Source organism: Hemitrygon akajei, chromosome 4, assembly GCF_048418815.1.
Source record: "Hemitrygon akajei chromosome 4, sHemAka1.3, whole genome shotgun sequence".
NCBI classification, from domain to species: domain Eukaryota; kingdom Metazoa; phylum Chordata; class Chondrichthyes; order Myliobatiformes; family Dasyatidae; genus Hemitrygon; species Hemitrygon akajei.
Genome location: NC_133127.1, coordinates 66,550,067 through 66,572,090, shown reverse-complemented (window position 1 = coordinate 66,572,090; position 22,024 = coordinate 66,550,067). Strand labels below are relative to the sequence as shown.

The 22,024-nt window shown below is 41.9% G+C and overlaps 1 protein-coding gene across 7 annotated transcripts in view; it reads right to left on the bottom strand.

Moving 5' to 3' along the window:
- LOC140726410 (interleukin-15-like) overlaps positions 1-22,024 on the bottom strand; it is a 116,074-nt gene that overhangs the window by 40,562 nt on the left and 53,488 nt on the right. For 4 of the 7 annotated variants that reach the window (XM_073042754.1, XM_073042753.1, XM_073042752.1 and 1 more), the window contains exons 2-3: positions 20,430-20,531; positions 17,801-17,910 (exon numbers count right to left, since the gene is read on the bottom strand). In XM_073042754.1, the coding sequence (XP_072898855.1) occupies positions 17,801-17,910; positions 20,430-20,531 (212 nt within the window). The remainder of the gene's footprint in view (positions 1-17,800; positions 17,911-20,429; positions 20,532-22,024) is intronic. The other 3 variants (XM_073042757.1, XM_073042756.1, XM_073042758.1) reach the window with 1 other exon arrangement.

Sequence of the window (22,024 nt, the reverse complement as noted above, 5' to 3'; positions counted from 1 at the left end):
CCAATGGGCCTTGATTTCCAGACATCTGATTCAACACTCGGGCCTTGCTGCTTCCATCGATCACAGGACAAGCCGATCACTGAAAACCAGCCCTTGAACCTTCCGGTCTAGGTGGGACCTGCGCAAAATGCTCTTCCAGTTGTCATCTTCTGGCTAGATCATGAAAACCATATGCTTCATTTCCTTTGTGTCTTTTATGTTTGTTTTTCGTCTTGGGTGTGATTCTAGATCTGCTGAAGCCCAGGTTTTCTGTGTTTTGGATGTGGACTTGGGACTCCACTCTTCGTTTTTGGTCTTATAGTTTTTTTTTAATATTCTGTGTTTTTCACCCAATCTTTCTATTTTTTTTTGAGCAGGGTGGGGGATTTTGGGGGTTATGTGCCTGTTCAATTCTGTCCTTTTTTTGTGCAGTCGCAGGGATTGATGTGCCTGTTCAGTTTTTGTTTGTTTTTTTCTGCAGGGGAGTGGGTGTTCGGGGTTGATGATCACACTGCCTTGCTTTTCTTTCTTGGTTTCATTGCTACCCGGAAAAGAATCTCAGAGTTGTATACTTAGATCATAAATGAAACTTTGAACCTTTAAACTCCAAATCTGTTGATGATGAGATCCCAAACACTAGATGTCGAACTCCAGTCTCACCGATTCGTAAGCCTAGGGGCACATTAGATCTTGTTCCTCCTGCCCACAGAAAAATCTGACTCTGGAGCCCACTGAATTGGGTGGAAGGGGCGAGGGAGTTGTCCACTTTGCCCGCCTGGCATCGACTACACAAGTCCCATGTCCATGTCCCTAGTCTTTAAACACAGAGTGGAGACTTAGACTCCAGCCTGACCTCTAATACCCCCTCATCCCTATCCCAAAACCATAACCTGACCCCCAACTCCCCTCAGTGTCCTTAAAACCATCCTCACAATCCTAAAAAACAAATAAATCTGAGCTGTGATGTGCAAATGTTTAGTCACTGTCCTCACAAATCCCCTTCAATGACTGCTTCAAAAAAAAGTCAGCCAAACTTGTGGGACAGATTTCCCACGCACAATGTCATCATAACAATTCCTAAACAGTCCTTATCTTTCTAAGTGCAAATAAATCCCATCTCTCAGAATCTCTTCCAATAACTTTCCTGCCAATGATAACAGGCTCACCAACTGGTAGTCTTTGGCTTCACCCTGTTGTGGTTTATAATAAAGTTTCAATATTGGCCATTCTCCAAAACCTCACCTATGGCAAATGAAGTTACAAACAATCAGTGTCTTTGTAGACTTTGGTATCTCTAACACATCCTTCGTAATTTGATAAGCTGCAGAATATCAATATTCCCTTTCAAGAACTTTGGAAGGACAAACTCCAAGGCAGAGTACAAAGTAAATGGCAGGATACTTGGTAGTGTGGAGGAGCAGAGGGATCTGGGGGGTACATGTCCACAGATCCCTGAAAGTTGCCTCACAGGTAGATAGGGTAGTTAAGAAAGCTTATGGGGTGCTAGCTTTCATAAGTTGAGGGATAGAGTTTAAGAGTCGCGTTGTAATGATGCAGCTCTATAAAACTCTGGTTAGGCCACACTTGGAGTACTGTGTCCAGTTCTGGTCGCCTCAGTATAGGAAGGATGTGGAAGCATTGGAAAGGGTACAGAGAAGATTTACCAGGATGCTGCCTGGTTTAGAGAGTATGCATTATGATCAGAGATTCTAAGGGAGCCAGGGCTTTACTCTTTGGAGAGAAAGAGGATGAGAGGAGACATGATAGAGGTGTACAAGATATTAAGAGGAATAGACAGAGTGGACAGCCAGTGGCTCTTCCCCAGGGCACGACTGCTCAGTACAAGAGGACATGGCTTTACGGTAAGGGGAGGGAAGTTCAAGGGGGATATTAGAAGAAGGTTTTTTACTCAGAGAGTGGTTGGTGCGTGGAATGCACTGCCTGAGTCAGTGGTGGAGGCAGATATACCAGTGAAATTTAAGAAACTACTAGACAGGTATATGGAGGAATTTAAGGTGGGGGGGGAGATATATGGGAGGCAGGGTTTAAGGGTCGGCACAACATTGTGGGCCGAAGGGTCTGTACTGTGCTGTACTATTCCATGTCTATGTCGAACTTGTTAGCTTGCATGTCTTTCTCTACAATAAATTCATAAAAGTAATAACTAACACAAGAATTTCTCTAGATACTTGATGCTGCCCAATGTGTTGAATTCCTCCAGCTGGTTGTGGACTACAGGAGGAATGGAGACAGGCTCACCCCTATTGACATCAATGGATCTGGGGTTGAGAGGGTAAACAGCTTCAAGTTCCTCGGCATCCACATCACTGAGGATCTCACATGGTCTGTACATATTGGCTGTGTGGTGAAAAAGAAGCACATAAGCGCCTCTTCCACCTCAGACGGTTGAAGAAGTTTGACGTGAGTCCCCAAATCCCAAGGACTTTCTACAGGGGCACAATTGAGAGCATCCTGACTGGCTGCATCACTGCCTGGTATGGGAACTGTACCTCCCTTTATTGCAGGACACTGCAGAGAGTGGTGTGGACAGCCCAGCCCATCTGTGGATGTGAACTTCCCATGATTCAGGACATTTACAGAGACAGGCGGGTAAAAAAGGCCCAAAGGATCACTGGGGACCCGAGTCACCCCCAACTACAAACAGTTCCAGCTGCTACCATCCAGGAAATGGTACCGCAGCATTGACAGGCTCCGGGACAGTTTCTTCCATCAGGCCATCATGCTGACACAATTGTATTTGAAATGAAACCATGAAATATCTTTATTGCCATTGTATAGTATAAACTGCCATGCACCAATACAGCGAAAATGAGTTTCTGACTCTCATACTCAATGCTATAAAACAACCAATAAAATAAACAAACAATAAATAAAATCAAGTAACCAGCCAGTACAAGCAATATCCAGCAGTACAAAAGCACAACTCAGATGCATGGCAGCCATAAAACCAGTATTAAAAGCAGCAATATAACAAATGTATGGATGATGCTTGATCGATTGCTTCAGAGCAATTATAGCTCTGGGGAAAAAGCTATTTTTCAGTCTCAAAATGCGGGCATAGAAAATCTTATAACGTCTGCCAGATGGAAGAAGTTCAAACAGATGATTGCATGGGTGTGTATTGTCCTTACAGATGCTTGTAGCTTTCCTTAGGCAGCATGAGCTGTAGGTGTCCTCCAGGGCTGGGAACTGTGTCCCAATGATCTTCTGTGCACTAGAGACGACCTGCTGAAGTGCTTTCCTATCAGCTGCTGTACAACTGCGATACCACACAGAGATGCAGTATGTTAAGATGTTCTCTCTTGTATTTCTGTTATATTGCCTGTTCTGTTGTATGTCTTACTGTACATACTATTTATTACAAATTACTATCATTTGCAAATTGAGAAATGTAACAATTTTTTTTATTCCTTGTGTATGTGAAGGATGTAAGAAATAAAGTCAATTCAATTCAATTTTGTGGGTGTTGCTTCAAACAATAAATATTTATTTATGACCTCACCCATTTCCTCTAGCACCACACATCAATTATTAAATTGGCCCTTAAAAAGACCTCCTCTCTTCCTAGCTATTCTTTTAACATAATTACACAAACCTTTAAGATTCTTCTCTATCTTATCTGCCACAGATATCTCACGGCCTCCTTTTTGCTTTCCTAACTTCCTTCTCATGTCTACCGCTATATCCTTCATACATTTCAGGGGACTCACCCGATTCAGGCTGCCTATATCTGACTTATAGATGCCTTGTTTCTCCAAACCAGGCCATCAATGTCTCCTGACAACCAGGTTCCTCAATCCTGCCAACTTTGCCCAACATTTGTACAGGAACACAATGCCCCCGAACTCTTCCTCTCTGACATTTATAGCTTCCCTCTTGCTAGATGTCTCTTTATCTGTAAACAGCCTCTTCCAATCAATTTTAAAAGACCCTGTTTGATGCCATTAAGTTTAATCTTCACCCAATTTACTCTGAGGGCTATCTATATATTGCTTCAGAAATCCCAAGAGTGAACAAAGAAAAAACTCACCACTCTGATCTAAAGGTACTGCTCTTCCCACACCTGCAGTGAAAACATATCCTCTAATTCCAAAAAAAAATCTGCTAAAGGAGCCAAACAAGTCAAGCAGCATCTGTCGAAGCAAAAAGATGGTTGACTTTTTGGGTCAAGGCCCTGCATCAAACACCAACCATCCCTTTGCCTCCATAGATACAGTTTGACCCACTGGGTTTTACCAGAAGTTTGATTTTCAGAATCAGGTTTATTATCACCGGCATGTGACATGAAATTTGTTAACTTAGCAGCAGCGGTTCAATGCAATATATAATCTAGCAGAGAGAGAGAAAAAAATTGTAATAAATAAATCAATTACATATATTGAATAGATTACTAAAATGTGCAAAAACAGAAATACTGTATATTTAAAAAAGTGAGGTAGTGTCCAAAGCTTCAAAGTCCATTCAGGAATCAGATGGCAGAGGGGAAGAAGCTGTTCCTGAATTGCTGAGTGTGTGCCTTCAGGCTTCTATACCTCCTACCTGATGGTAACAGTGATAAAAGGGCAAGCCCTGGGTGCTGGAAGTCTTTGGACGCCGCCTTTCTGAGACATTGCTCCCTAAAGATGTCCTGGGTACTTTGTAGGCTAGTGAATCTGTTCCAGATTCAAGTCTCTTGTATCTCTCAAGATTCCCACTGACTAACTCTTCCCAATAGTAAAATGACTGGCACTCAGTACTAAAGTCTAGCAGTCAGCTGGCTTCAATTATGCACTATTAGTAACTGTAAAGATGCTAGAAAATGAAGGCTAATATTTACTGAGGGACTTAATTGTAAAACCCAATAATTACTAATATTCACCTTAGGAATGAACTGTAATAATTAGAATCATCCCAAAAGAATCGTTAGTAAATGCTACTGGTGTAGTCTAAATGAAAACAATAAATGTTACAAGTGTAATTTGGAAATCACTTTTACATTCGATACATCTTCATACTTTCTCAACAAGAGCAGGCTCTTGTTGAATTGCGGTGTACAAAATTGAGAGGTGGTGATTGGGTGGTTAGTGAGAAACTCTTCCCTTTGGCAGAAGAGTCTAAATCCTGAGGGCATAGATCGAGGGGCAAGAGGTGTGATGTCGGGATCGACGGGAAGTTGTTTGTTTCCCCCCCACTCAGTGGGTAACTGGAAGCTGGAAAACACTGCCCAAACGATAAAGGCACAGACTTCCACAAAATTTAAAAACCCAGAGGAGGACTTGAATCACCAAAGTTTAGAAGGTGGCGAAGCAAACACTGATAAGTGGGATTCGTATAGATGAGACTTGAGGGTCAGCATGGATCCGGTTGGCCAAAGGACCCATCTCATATGACTCTACAAATTAATATAGATCATTCTATTCCAAGATGCCACATCTATCCTTTTACTTCTTCCCTTCCCACCATCCAGGAATCAAAGTGCAGCCACTGATCACTTGCTCTTTTTTAGCTAAAGCATTGCACTAGGTGTATTCTCCTCTCCACTGGAGAAGCTGAACTCAAATCAGGTGACTGCTTTTGCAGAGCACCGAAGGTCAAGTCACTGGCGTTTCCAGGAGCTTCCATGTTCCTGCCACTTTACACTCCTTACCACTCCTATGACTTGTCAATATATGCCCTCGTGTTCAGGCTGATCTCAAGTTTGTAGAAGATCAGCTCATTTTCCACATGAATAGGTCTCCGTCTTCCTCACTCTGTATTGAGCATCAGCCAGATGAGTCTTCAATTATTCCCAAAGCAACCCTGTCCTTGCCCCATCAGGGATTTACCCCTTTGTCAACAATTTAAAATTACATTCTCTCCCAGTTCCAAAGGTGGTCCTCGAAACTACTTTTCTTTCCGTAAATGCTACCTGACCTGCTGAGTATTTTCTTTTATTTTAGTTATCATGCGCTTCTACATACTTCTTGTCAGAGTCAGTTAAATGGAATTAAAGGATTGAACAATTCACAACATAAAATCAGTATTGCATCCACTTTTGATCCTTCAATAGATTATAAAATTCTTAACCTTCACTACTTAGCGTAGTGTACTAAATGATAAAGTAAAACAAAGAGAAAGAAAACGAGATTAAGGTTGTTAAAGAAAACAGAATATTAACTTTAAAATATACAACAATAAATAAAATCTGATGCCCTGACAATACTTCAAGTTTGTAATGTTAATTTTCAGACAGATCTTTGAGGTAGTAACTAAAACTTTCCACACCTGCTTTTCAAAAGATGAATCACTTTCACTAGAATGGTCAAGACCTTTTCTTTTCAGGGATATTTAGTGGTCATCCGTCAACTCCGGCATCAAGGCTTTCAAGTGTTAGAATAGCATGATTATAGTTTGGGGCAGCTTTTTCGAATGGCAATGCAATGCAACAGACAAATTTTAATTTCAAAATTTAATTGGTTACATGCAAATGATACAAGTTAATGTCCAATTAAATAATTAAGTGTTTAACTTCCTATAACTCAGAGCAGCAGTATTACGTGCTTAACTTATTATACCCTATGCTTAAGCTAGAACATACTTCTGAGTACAATTAATAATGACATCACCAACCACCCCTTCCAACAATAGAAATTTCCAGTTTTATAACAGTGTCTGCCAATTTATGCAAAATGTAATTTTTAATAAATTTTACTTAGTGATGTTACTTAGTGCAAGGAAGAAATTTTAATTTAGTTTGAAGTTATTACAAGTACACAGTAACCAATACCAAACAAGTGAAAATGTGCATATCACACACACACACACACACACACACACACACACACACACACACACACACACACACACACACACACACACACACACACACACACACACACACACACACACACACACACACACACACACACACACACACACACACACACACACACAATGTTGGAGGAGCTTAATAGGCTAGGCAGCATCTATGGAAAAAGAGTACAGCTGACATTTCAGACCAAGACTGCACTGATGATCCATTCTCCTGTCTTCAACCCTCCTCCTCTACCTGGACAGCCTGCTCCGGATCTTTTCATTACTAACTGCCAATCGGGCATCAACCATCTCAACTTCACCACTCCTCTCTCCAATTCCAACCTCGCTGCTTCCAAATGCTCTGCTCGCCACTCTCTCTGCAGTAATCCTAACCTCACCATCAAACCTGCAGATAAGGGAGGAGCTATCGTAGACTGGCGGATCGATCTCTTCCTTGCGGAGGCCCAACAACCACTGTCAGATACTTTCTCTTACTTACCCCTCAAAAAGGACCCTACAAAGGAGGGTCAGGCCATTGTCTCCCACACCATCATCGACCTTATTAACTCTGGGGATGCCCCATCCACTGCCACCAACCTCACAGTTCCCTCACCCCATACCTCCTGTTTCTACCTCCTACCCAAGATCCATAACACAGTTTGTCCAGGTAGAGCCATTGTTTCTGCTTGTTCCTGCCCCCCTGAATTTGTATCTGCAAACCTTGACTCAGTTTTATCCCCCCGGTTCAGTCCCTTCCCACCTACATCCTAAACACATCACACACTCTGAATCTTTAAGGATTTCAGGTTCCCTGGTCCCAAATCATCTTATTTTCACAAAGGCTGCCCAGTCCCCATACATCTCCATCCTCCCACCAGGAAGGCCTCAAATCTCCCCACTTCTTTCTGGATACCAGACCCAATCAGTTCCCTTCCACCACCGGTCTCCTGTCTGGCAGAACATCCTGACTCTCAATATTGTCTCGTTTGGCTCCTCCCACTTCCTTTAAACAAAAGGTGTAGCCATGGGCACTCGCATGCGTCGCAGCTGTGCCTCATGGAACAGTATATGTTCCAAGCCTACACAGGTATCACTCCCCAACTTTTCCTATGTTACACTGCTTCCAGCACCTATGCGAAGCTTGTTGACTTCATAAACTTTGTCTTCAACTAACACCCTGCCCTCAATTTAACTGGATCTTTTCTTACACCTCCCTCTCCTTTCTCAATCTCAATCTGTCTCCATTTTTGGAGCCAGCTTATCTTCTGATGTCTATTATAAACTCACTGACTCTCATAGCTACATGGACTATACCCCTTCCCACTCTGCTACTTCTACAAACGCCACCCCCTTCTCTCAATTCCTCGGTCTCTACTGCATCTGCTGTCAGAATGAGGCTTTTTATTCCAGAACTAAGGAGATGTCCTCCTTCTTCAAAGAAGGGGCTTCCCTTCCTCTACCATCAAAGCTGCCCTCAACCACATCTCTTGCATTTCGCACACACGTGCCCTCACCCCATCGGGGATTGTAATGACTTTGTGTGATGACTCAAGTAGGAAAATAAAGGAACTGAAAACAAAAACAGCAAAATAAACATTGTTAAATGCAATTACCCAACCACACCTTGGTCAAAGTTATATTAACCTCAACACCAAGCCACATGAGACTTCACAGCAGATGACTGAAAGATTACTCAAACAAATTTTAAAGAGGAATAGGAATAGATTTTGAAGTAGAATAGGAGGTAGAAGTGGAAGGGTTTAGGTCTAGGCAAGTGAAGTCATGGCTGTAATTGTTGAAAGGGAGGAGAATGTATTAAACTCACAGTTGATTAACAGCCTAGATTAGAGGCTGGAAGAAATTACAGAAAGAAAGGGAAGGCAGCATTGAAGGATTGAACTAAGGGAGCAAACAAAAACAATCATTTTACCTAGAAAATTGAGGTCTTTTAAATAGCTTCTAAAGAACTCAGTCTGTCAGGTAGTGAAAATTCTATTTATTATTTCCTAAGCACTGCATGCTGATATTTTAATAGTACATTTCCTGTTGACAGGACTAGATATGACATTAGACTCCTATCCTCTGTCCACTAAAATTTATTAGGTTGCAACACTGAAGCAGGCTGGTTGTTCCTCATTGAACTAACTATCCCAATCTGCCTGCTCTCTACCTAGACTTCAAGAATGGAATTTTAAGCTCAGGTACAATCTTCAGACACAAGGTACTGATCTGTTGATTAATTCATTAACTGCACTCTAAAATTTAACTGGCAAGAAGTGGCTCAATTGCATGACTCAACTGTATCCATTACACACTGCTGAACTTAAAACCGGTTCTTTGTCACATTGCTTCAATAATTCCATGTTGTTACTAATCTTGCAATTAAATTGACTACAACATTTTCTGAGTCAAACATGACCAAAAAACATGAAAATATTGAAAATACGCATCATTTCAGCTGGCATCTGTGGAAAGAGCAACTGAGTCAAAGTTCCATCCAGAAACAATTACGATGTTTCTCTTCCCACAGATGCTGTCTGACCTGATGACCATTTCTCACATTTTCTGATTTCATTTCAAATTTACTGAATAGGAACTTCATTTCTGATTTCGACAGGGAGCCTCAGGTACATGGGGGACACTGGGGTTGTTTACAAGTTGGGAAAGATGACTTGAGGTAGAGAAAGAAAAAGCAGCTCAGAGGATAGCAAAGAGCGAGGGAGCTCGAGGGATCACAGAAACAGAAAAGGAATATAAAAATGGTGCAGGGAAGACATCAAGAAGAACAAAACAAGAAGAGGAATGTGGAAGACAAGATTTAGTAAAACATCTTTGTCAAGTCTGGAAAGAGTTCAAAGCCCCTTGAGCAACTCACACAAAATGCTGGAGGAACTCATCAGGTCAGACAGCACCTATCGAAGGGAATAAACAGTCTATGTTTCAGGCCAAGACCCTTCATCAGGACTGGAAAGGAAGGGGCTGAAGCCAGAATAAGGTGGGGAAAGGAAACCCTTCCTCCTGCTTCTGCCTTCCTTTCCCGTCGTTTTGGTCCGGCTCAGTCCAACTGCTTATTCCTCTCCATAGATGCTGCCTGATTTGCTGAGTTACTCCAATATTTTGTGTGTTGCTCAAGATTTCCAGCAACTGTAGAATCTTGTCCAAAAATACTATGGCTTCGAAACTGGTCATGAATTGGCAAGCTGTTTTTTTTTTAAAAAACATAGATTGGCACAAATTTTGTGAAAGACTGCTTTGCATTAAAAGTCACAAGTTGCATCCAAATTTAGTTTCAATTCGGGAAAAAAAAGTCAGCCCTGAATTGTAGAATTCATCAGCACCATCAGGAAAATGACAACTGAAAGAGGTCTTAAAAACTGTGCTTACTTCTCCCTGACAACAGGTGAACATACCAACTGCTCTGACAAGATCAGAAAACAGGATTTATTTGATTTGCACGACATGAAAATTAAGTTTGCTATTTGTGAAGAACTTGGCGGAGGAACACTTCAGAGTTAAGCAACAGGAACATACTTGATCAAACTCCAGGACAAGTCAAAGCATTTATGTTTGGAATGGGAAAACCTGGCCAGAGTTTCAGACTGGGTGGATGGTACAATTCCAACAGAGAATAACAACTCTACCCACCAGAAATACAGGCATAGCAATGATACTGTTTGAACTCTGGCTGTCATCTCCATGGTGAATTCTATAAAATCTAGGGGAAATCAAATCTCTTCAATTTCCAAACTTATTTAAAAGAAACTGAATAATTGGGAATGTTGTTTAATATGCACAACTGACTCATGTCAAGGGTGTAAAGATTTGAATGGGTAATACTGCAGCACCAAGCTTTTTTTATTGCCAAATAAAACCCAAGGCTCCTAGAGGAGAATCCTTACTGACTTATTTAATTAACTGTCTTAATGGCCTCCACCCCACCAACCAAAAAGCATTGTTTCAAACTAACATGGAAGCCATCTATCTACCAGCAGCAGGGTTTGCTCTCTGCCAGGCAGCTGCCTGGTAACCCCCAAGCGATACCCCCCTTCCCCACTCTCCAGCAGATGTGCCTGAAGGTTGTCATATCTTGCAGCCCCATTCTGATATCACAGAGTAACTTCTGTGATCATGTGAGCAACAACCTCTGATCCTCACTGAGACACGAAGCAACTGAAATTTGTCACTGACCCATTTTCAGCCAGTCCAGAAGAACGGAATGATCATTATTGACCTTTCCAATATCACGTTACGTAGCAATTGTTTCTGAAACTATGACAGACAGCTATCATGATTATTTGGCAGAACATTCATTTGTGACCTGGTTTTTCCTCCCTTCAATCTCCACAAATACACTCCAGCCCAAGGGTTTCTCAACCCACTGGGTGGGCTGGACAGTGGCATCAGGAAAGGGCAGAGACAGCAGCAATGTGGCATCAAGCATTTTCTTCCAGATGAGCTCAATGATCTCTACGCTCACTTTGATCTACAGAACATGGAGGCCCATCACAGCCCCCGACAACCCCCTGACTGCAGTCCGAGGACATCGTGAGGGCATCCTTCAAGAGAGTGAATCCATGGAAAGCATTTGGCCCAGGTAGCCTACCTGGCCCAGTGCTATATTAAAAAAATGCTAATTAACTGGCTGGCGTGTTTTCAGACATCTGCTACCTCTTGCTTCAGCAGTCTGAGGTACCCACCTGCATCAAGCGGGCTTCAATCATAGTGGTGCCCAAGAAGAACCTGGTAACCTGCCTCTGACTATTGTCCAGCAGCACTTACATCCACTGTGATGAAGTTCTTTGTGGGACTGGTCGTGAAGCACATCAACTCCTGCTTGAGGACTGACCTGGCTCCACTCCAATTTGCACACCATCACAACAGGTCAACAGCAGATGCCATTCCACTGGCACTTCACAGAGCTCTAGAGTGAATTTTGTGAATAAAGTGGAACATCTAGACAGTGAAAATACACAGCAACACACACAAAATGCTGGAAGAACTCAGTAGGTCAGGCAGCATGTTGAAGACGACATAGATGTTGCTTTTCCACGCTGAGGGTGGCCTCATCATGGCAGATGAGGAGGCCAAGGACTGACAAGTTGGAATGGGAACTGGGATAGGAATTAAAATGGCTGGCCATCAGGAAATTCTGTATTTTGTAAATGGAATGTGGGGTGCTTAATGAAGCTGTCCCCCAATTTACTTCTCACCGCTGTAGATAGATCGTATCAAGAACATCAGATACAACAGAAGACCCCAACACATTTATAGCTGAAGTGTTGCCTCACCTAGGAGGACTTTTTAGGGCCCTGAATGTGGGGGGGGGGGGGGGTAAATGGGTTGGTGTAGCATTTCTGCAGCTTGCAAAAGTTCAAATTCAAAGTAAACATGATCAAAGTACATATACAGTATGTCACCATATACCACCTTTTCTTGCGGGGAAATCACTGTAAATACTAGAATCAATGAAAGAAGAAGTTTTGTAAGCAATTTGCAAAGCGTCACTATGATTCACCAGTGCCATTTTGGTATAGGGATACATGCCAGGAGGAACATTAGTTGGAGGGGGGGGGGTATAAATGGACAAGGGAATCAAGGAGAAACTGAGCCCCGTCATCAGCAGAGAGTGCAGTGGGGGTGGGGGGGGGTGGTAAAAGGACCAAATGGCCTACTCCTGCACCTACTGTCTATTGTCTAAAGAGGTGTTTGGTGTTAGGGCCCCATTGAAGATGGTGGACGTTACGGAGAATGGTGTGTTGGATGCAAAGGCTCATGGGGTGGTAGGTGAGGACAAGGGGAACTGTACCCACGTTAGGGCGGTAGAAAGATGGGCTGAGTGTGGATGTCCAGGAAATGGAGGAGATGTGGGTGAGTACAGCATCGATGGTGAAGGAAGTGAAACCCCGTTCTTCGAAGGAGGAAGACATCTCTGGTGTCCTGGAAAGGAAAGCCTCATCCTGGGAACAGGTGCGGCAGAGACAAAGGAACTAAGAAAAGAGAATACCATTTTTACAGGAGAGAGGATGGGGAAAGGTATAGTCCTGATAGCCATCTTTAATGGGATCCCAGCAGCAAAAACACCTTTATCTCCCCTCCACAGGAGATTTCTTCCTCTACAATTCCCTTGGCCATTTGTCTTTCCCCTCTAATCTTCCTCCTGGCACATATCCCTACAAGCGACAGAAATGCCACACCTGCCCTTTCACCTCCTCCCTCATTTCCATTCAGACCCCAAACAGTTCTGCCAAATGAGGCAGTACTTCACCTGCAAATCTGCTGGGGTCATTTATTGTACCTAGTGCTCCCAACGTGGCCATCTCTACATTGGTAAGTCCCAAATGGGGAGGGGAGGGCAGCACTCTATCAAGCACCACTACTCAATCTGCATAAAGCAGAATTTTCCCACGGCCAACCATTTTAATTCCTACCTCCATTCCTGTTCTGATACGTCAGTCCATGGCCACCTCTTCTGGGTCAATGAGGCCACTCTCAGAGTGGAAGAGCATCACCTTGTATTCCGTCTAGCTAGTCTTCAACCTATTGGCATGAACATAGAGTCCTCCTTCCAGTCATTTTCCCCTCCCCCTTCTCTTCTCTTCTCTTCCCTACCTCTTCTTACCACCCATCACATCCCTGAGGTGCTCCTCCATCTTCCCTTTTTCCCCATGGTCCACTCTCCTATCAGATTCTTTCTTTTCTAGCCTTTTGCCTTTCCCACCCATCAGCTCCCAGCTTTTTAACTTCATTCCTCTCCCCCGCGCCCCCCCCCCCATGCACCTGGGTTTCACCTATCACCTTCTAGCTTGTTAACCTTCCCCACCATCCACCTTTTTGTTCTGGCATCTTCCCCCTTCCTTTTTAGTCTTGAAGAAGGACCTCACCCCAAAAAATTGATTATCCATTCATTTCCATAGATGCTGCATGACCTGCTGAGTTCCTCCATGTGTGTTGTTCTGGATTTCCAGCATCTGAAGAATCTTTGTTAATGAAAATGCATACATCAGGATGTTCTTCATCAACTATAACTCTCAGCATTCAACACTATCAACCCCTCAAAACTAATCACTGATCTCCAATGCCTAGACCTGGATAACTCCCTGTGCAACTGGATCCTCAATTTGCTCACTTGTGGACACCAGTCAATATGGATTGGCAATAACACCTCCTTCACAATCACCAAAGGTGAATCACAGGGCCGTGTGCTGAGCCCTCTTCTCTACTTGCCTTATACTTATGACTGTGTGGGTCAGTACAGTTCCAACGCAATGTTTAAGTTTGTTGACAACACCACTGTCAGATGGTGACAGATTGGCATATAGGAGGGAGTTTGTAAATCTGATTGAGTGGTGCCTCAATAACAACCTCTCACTCAATGTCAACAAAACCAAAAAGCTGATTATCATTTGCAGGAAGAAGAAGCCAGTCCTCATTACAGGATCAGAGGCAAGGAAAGTCAATAACTTTAAAGTCCTTGGCATTATCATATCATAAGCTCTCTCCTGGGACCTGCACACAAGTGCCATTACAAAGGCGGCAACACAGTGCCTTTACTCTCTTATAGGTCTGTGCAGATGCAGCACATCATCTGAAACTCTGACACATTTCTGTAGATGTACAGTGGAAAGTACCCTGAAGAGTTGCATCACAGACAAAAATGCAGAACGCCAACACCCAGAAATGAAAAAAGTCGACAGAAAGTGGTGGAATCCGCCTCATCCATCACAGGCAAAACTCTCCCCACCACTGAACTCATTTACAAGGAATGCTGCACTCATTATCAATACCCCAACACCCAGGCTGTGCTCCCTTCTCATTATTACCATCAAGCAAGAGGAAAGTGCAGGATAGATGTATTCCGAAAGCACAGAAATACTCAAATGGCAAAATACTAAAACCGTGGCTGACAAGGGAAATCAAAGCGAATGTAAAAGCAAAAGAGATCATGCAACAAAGCAAAAATTAGCAGGAAGATAGAGGTAGCTTTTAAAAATCTACAGAGAGCAACTAAAAGAATCATTAGGAGGGAAAGATGAAATCTGAAAGCAAGCTAGCAACCAATAACAAAGTGAATAGTAAAAGCTTAAAAAATAAAAGAGGTGAAAATAGATATAGGACTGCTAGAAAATGAGGCTGGAGAAAAAAATAACAGGGGACATGTAGATGACAGAAGTACTAAGTGAGTATTTTGCATCGGTCTTCACTGTGGAAGACACTAGCAGTGTGCTAGATGTTGAAGAATATGAGGGAAGAGAAATGAGTGCAGTTACTATTACAAGTGAGAAGGTGCTCAAAAAGCTGAAAGACCTAAGGATACATAAAATCACCCAGACCAGATGAACTGCACCCTAGGGTTCTGAAAGAGTTAGCCATAGAGATTATGGAGACATTAGTAATGATCTTTCAAAAATCATTGGACTCTGGCATAATGCCAGAGGACTGGAAATTGCAAATGTCACTCCACTCTTTAAGAAAGGAGGAAGGCAGCAGAAAGCAAATTATAGACCAGTTAGCTTGATCTCAGTGGTTGGGAAGATGTTGGAGTCAATTATTAAGGATGAGGTTATTGAGTACTTATTGAGTATATAGTGACACAGGACAAGATAGGACAAAGTCAGCATGGTTTCTTTAAGGGAAAATCTTGCCTGACAAACCGGTTGGAATTCTTTAAGGAGATTACAAGTAGGATAGATAAAAGGGATGTACTGGATATTGTATATTTAGACTTTCAGAAGGCCTTTGACAAGATGCCACACATGAGGCTGCTTATCAAGTTAATAGCCCATGGTATTATAGGAAAGTTACTAGCATGGTTAGAGAATTCGTTGATTGGTAGGAAGTAGTGAGTGGGAATAAAAGGATCCTTTTCTGTTGGCTGCCTATGACTGGTGGTGTTCTGCAGGGGTTGGTGTGGGACCTCTTCTTTTTATGCTGTATATCAATGATTAGATGATGAAATAGATGGCTTTATTGCCAAGTTTGCAGATGATATGAAGATTGGTGGAGAGGCAGGTAGTGTTGAGTAAGCACGGAAGTGGCAAATAAAATACAATGTTGGAAAATACATGGTCATGCACTTTGATAGTAGAAATAAATGTGCAGACTATTTTCTAAACTGGGAGAAAATCCAAAAAATCTGAGATGCAAAAGGTGCATGGGAGTCCTTGTGCAGAACACTCTAAAGGTACACTTGCAGGTTGAGTCAATGATGAGAAAGATAAGTGCAATGTTAGCATTCATTTCAAGAGATCCAGAATACAAGAGCAGAGAGATGATGCTGAGGCTTTATAAGGCACTGGTGAGGCCTCACCTTGAGAATTGTGAACGATTTTGGGCTTCACATCTAAGGAAAGATGTACTGGCATTGGAGAAGCTTCAGAGGAGGCTCACAAGGATGATTCGGGGAATGAAAGAGTTATCATACGAGGAACGTTTGATGGCTCTGGGTCTGTACTCGCAAGAATCAAGAAGAATGGGGGGGGGGGGGGGGGGAGTCCTACTGAAACCTTTCAAAAGTTGAAAGACCTAGACAGAGTAGATGTGGAAAGGATGTTTCCCCATGGTGGGGGAGTCTAGGACAACAGGGCACCTCCTCAGCATTGGGGGGGGGCGTCCATTTAGAATGGAGGTGCAGAGAAATTCCTTTAGCCAGATGATGGTGAATTTGTGGAATTTGTTACCACAGGCAGCTGTAGAGGTCAGGTCGTTGGGTGTATTTAAGGCAGAGATTGATAGGTTCTTGATTGGACACGGTATCAAAGGTTACGGGGAGAATGTTGGGGAGTGGGGCCAAGGAGGGGAAAAAGGATCAGCTTTGATTGAATGGCAGAGAAGACTCGATGAGCCAAAGAGTCTAATTCTGCTCCTATGTCTTATGGTCTATTGTCTTATAGGAGCCTTGGGTCCCACACCAGCAAGTTATTACCATAGAACCATTAGGCTCCTTGACCAGCATGGAAAACTTTAACCACCTCAACACTGAAATGATTCCACAACCTATGGACTATTCTCAAGGACTCTACAACTCATATTCTCAGTAATATTTATCTTTTATTTGCACAATTTGTCGTCTTTTGCACATTGTCATTCTTTATGTATAGTTTTTCATAAATTCAATTGTATTCTTTATTTTCCTGTAAATAGCTGCAAAAGTAGACAAATCTCAAGGTAGTATATAACATATACTGAACATACTTTGACAAAGTTGCTTTGACTTTGAAAGGCATAATTGAATCACAGATAACAACTCAAAACCACCTGCCACAGCAATTATGTTAATCCTGAAGTGTGCATTGGTGAAATCGTACAAATTCTTCTTCAACCTTCACCACACTGTTCTGGATCTTGAATCTATAGTTCAAGTAATAATCTGACTTTTTTAAAAATGCTAAGCTTCAGAAAAGGCAATCTGTCACCATTACTTATTTAGTCTATTTGTGACTCCAAATGTACCAATAGTTGAGGATCCCCACCACCCATCCCACTATCCCTTCGACCCTCTACCATCAGGAAGGAGCATCAGGACTAGGACTGCCAGACTGGGTAACAGCTTCTTCCCTCAGGCTGTGAGACTGACGAACACCCTGCCACCACCGAGGTCTCGTTCACTAGGACAGTGAGCTGTTTAATGTTTACAGCACTGTTCACCTGTGCTGTGCACTACATGCACTCTGAATTATATTTTATTAACTTATTTGTAGTAATATTTTGTTTTATGTGCTGTGTGTGATGTGTGTTTTGTTGGATGCACTCCGGTCCAGAGGAACATTCAGCTGTGTATATATAGTCTTTGGAAGGGCCTAAAATATGATTTGCAGAGGACATTTAAGTCCGAAGTGCAATTAGATAGGCAGTAAATGCTAACTTTCCATTAATGCCCAGATTTTAAAAATTATGCTGTACAAGTTACTAAGTGCAATCTAGGCTGCAGAAATTAAAAATCGTATAGTTGAAGGCACAATAATGACCAGCTTTACATAACATTCTTTATACATTGCAATATAACAGTTATCCATAAATACTAAGTTACCATAGTAAGAGCAAGGAAATCCCAGTCTCGGTGTTAATGAATGTGAAAATATGGCAGTCCAAATTAAGGTGGTGGTAATAGTTGAAATAAATTCGTTTCACTTGCCTTCTCTGCAGAGAAAACAAAATGATACATATAAATTAATTTCTGCTAAAATATCATTGTTTATATATCAGTGCAATAATACACTCCATTATTGCTCAAAAACTTCCACTTGGTCAGTACTTTTGAAAAAAATCAAAATTGAATATGAATACTCAATTTAAAATATATTAAATAGTAAAATTATAATATAGAACTACATGTAATGGCTTTACTATATCAATATCTTGCATGCAATATTGCTCTGCATTAAATATTAATACATTTGCATTCAAATATATATAATAAAAACTTCAATATTTCTATCAACACTTTGATGCAAATCCAGAATTAGTCAAAATATGAGACACCAGCTCAACTAGAATTCAACTTGCTAGCTTCAGCTATTATTTTCAGATATTTTAACTACCATTGGCTCTGGCATGCGTAACAGCTTATTTTAAGTATCTGTTGTCTCCTGTAGTTTGAGGGCACAAAAGGACTAACAGTATTCCTTAAACACAAAACTACAAGGCCCATTAAAAATGCTGTGTGTTGTGGACAGTGCTGGGCTTTCAAATGCTTCTTTCTGTTCCAATGATTACCTTATCCATTTATAATGAATCTTCCTACTTTGCGTCTTGTATAAGTTATAATGTTAGTACATTTACCTCCAATCATTCATTGAATGCCTTGCTTTCCAAAGTCATACAAATTGAAAATGATTTGTATATCTTGCAGCTTCCACTAAGTGGTGTGATCATCCTTGTCTGTGACTTATTACAGTGACCCAGGCTCATTCTCCAATGTTTCCAAGGAGTCTGCTAATAATTATCCATTTTGTTAAAATAGTGAGGGCATAAGGAAAATTCAGTCTGAAGATCTTCTAATTTTCATTATAAAATATGCAATTTTCAATATCCTATATGAAAATTTTCAAGTAACTTAAATCATGGTGGATTGCATAGTGGACTACTTGACAGATAGACCTCAGTATGTGCGGTTGGGAGACTGTAGGTCTGACACGGTGGTCAGCAGCACAGGGGCGCCGCAGGGAACCGTACTCTCTCCGGTCCTGTTCACCCTGTACACATCAGACTTCCAATATAACTCAGAGTCCTGCCATGTGCAGAAGTTCGCTGATGACACGGCCATAGTGGGGTGTGTCAGGAATGGACAGGAGGAGGAGTATAGGAAACTGATACAGGACTTTGTGATATGGTGCAACTCAAACTACCTGCGTCTCAATATCACCAAGACCAAGGAGATGGTGGTGGACTTTAGGAGATCTAGGCCCCATATGGAGCCAGTGATCATTAATGGAGAACGTGTGGAGCAGGTTAAGACCTACAAGTATCTGGGAGTACAGTTAGACGAGAAGCTTGACTGGACTGCCAACACAGATGCCTTGTGCAGGAAGGCACAGAGTCGAATGTACTTCCTAAGAAGGCTGGCGTCATTCAATGTCTGTAGTGAGATGCTGAAGATGTTCTATAGGTCAGTTGTGGAGAGCGCCCTCTTCTTTGTGGTGGCGTGTTGGGGAGGAAGCATTAAGAAGAGGGACGCCTCACGTCTTGATAAGCTGGTAAGGAAGGCGGGCTCTGTCGTGGGCAAAGTACTGGAGAGTTTAACATCGGTAGCTGAACGAAGGGCGCTGAGTAGGCTACGATCAATTATGGATAACTCTGAACATCCTCTACATAGCACCATCCAGAGACAGAGAAGCAGTTTCAGTGACAGGTTACTATCGATGCAATGCTCCTCAGACAGGATGAAGAGGTCAATACTCCCCAATGCCATTAGGCTTTACAATTCTACCTCCAGGACTTAAGAACTTTTTAAAGCTATTAATGCTTTTTGAGACGGTGATTTAGATGCATATCATATTTTTTTTTTTACTGAGTTAAGTATTGTATGTAATTAGTTTTGCTACAGCAAGTGTATGGGACATTGGAAAAAAAGTTGAATTTCCCCATGGGGATGAATAAAGTATCTATCTATCTATCTATCAAAGTGCATTTTAACTGGATATGTCCAAAAATCACACTGTAAATATCATTCACTGACATCAAAATGTCAACACCTCAAATTTTGATGACATTTCTGAAATACTGTAACTACATGCTTTACAAATTTCTTTACAACTCCCCTTTATCAAAGTAAATTTACCAAGAAACCAGTACAACAGGTTCAGCCCACACAGATCCCTAACCTTCCCAATGTTTCAATGATCCAAAACTCTGTTCATACCCCTTCCCCATAGCATGCTCTTCACTTCTACTATGCCCTTACTCCTGCCTATCAAGTGGTATTGAGAATTCAGATATCGCTACATCCAATATCCTGCTTACTAATTAATGTCTTTCCTGCTTTTCGACTGCACACAGTACTTAAAGGACAACATTCTCTTTCCAAGTGTATCGTTGGTACTAAAATGAACTATTACCTTGGTGGACCTTGTTCCCTCAAAATATTCCACAGCTGGTGACTTGCATTTCATGCTGGCTCTCCAGCGAGGCAGAATACCAACCAAAAACCACACACTTACCAACATTTGCTTATGTCTCTTAACTCGATTCTGCAGTTCTATTAGAATCACAATTATCTTGAAAAATGGAGAACCCCGGATGTTCCCTCTTCTCCCCTCCTCCTATTGGACAAAAGATATAAAACCCTGAAAGCTTGCATCACCAGGCTGAAGGTCAGCTCTGTCCCACTGCTATACAACTACTGAGAGGACTCGGACTGCTCAGCCGAGTTATTTATAGCACAGAACCAGTCCTCCCTGCTCAGTGTGCCGCACCACTCCTCAGCCCACCTATTTAACCCAAGCCTAACCGCAGGACAATTTGCAATGACCAATTAATCTACCGACCAGTACATCTTTGGAGTGTGGGAGGAGGAAAGCTAGAGCGACCGGAGGAAATCCATGCAGTCACAAGCACCGTACAGACGGTGAACTGAACTCCGACACCCCAAGCTGTAATAGTGTTGCACTAACCGCCACCTGCCCTGGGTCATACTTGCACCTTACTGTCTACCTGTGCTGTACTTTCTCCGTATTGTAGCACGTTAGTCCATAGTTATTTGTTTTAACCTTGTCATAAATTGATCTGTATGGATGAATTGCAAGACATATTTTTCAGTGCACTTCAGTCCTTCTGACAATAATACCAATTTACCAACTTATGTACCCAAGAAACAGCCGGCAGACAAGCACTCACAGCAAATCTTAATATGATGCATTACTAGCAACATTTGAGCTAGCAATGTGCATGGAATTTAAAACTCAGGGTATTGTCTCTCACTCATAAGTCTGTTCAAGGGTTACACTGTCAAAACCCCCGTTCATGCACCCTTTTTAGTTCTATGCTCACAGGCTCTGTGCTTGTATGTTACTCAGAACTACACCTGTCATAAACAAACTTTGTTTTTTTCTGTGAGTTCCTCCGATGTCTCAGTCAAAATCTAAACTGTAAAACACATTACATCCTCCTTACCATGACTACTAATTTGTAATAGTCTATCTAACCCAAGCTAGTGTTCTCAAAGCAGTTTTCCCCATCTCGTCCATGATCTGAAGACAATTCCCAACACCTTTGCCTCACTTACACATTTATTTCTCCTCCAACATTATACCCAATTAGTAATAAGGCCCATTTTAGTGAGACATGCATAAGGTGTAATGATGTAATCTTATAGACAGCATGCAAGACAAGCCTTTAACTGTATCTTAGTGCATGCGACAATAATGAACCAATACCAAATTTGTAGTACATTCTCAAAGACTTAGCTGAATTCCCGTGTCCCCATGCTGCAATCTCACCTTTCATTGTGCAAATCTCTGCTTAAGTGATCACTGACTTACATGTGGCACTTATACTTCTATTGCAAAAACTTTGCCTTCATTTTTTCTATAAATGAGATAAGTGTACACAGCGAGTGCATGTGTTGTTTCAGCTTTGTTCCAAACAACTGAATAAACTACTGTGATTATCACTTGTGATCAGAATTACGTCAGTCTATTGACACTAAGCAAAGCCATGGATAGATTTGTACATTGCTACCCCCACTTCATATGTCACCCCACCTGGATATGGTTTCCATTTCCATTAATTTTGTTCCAACTTCTTGAGTCCATTG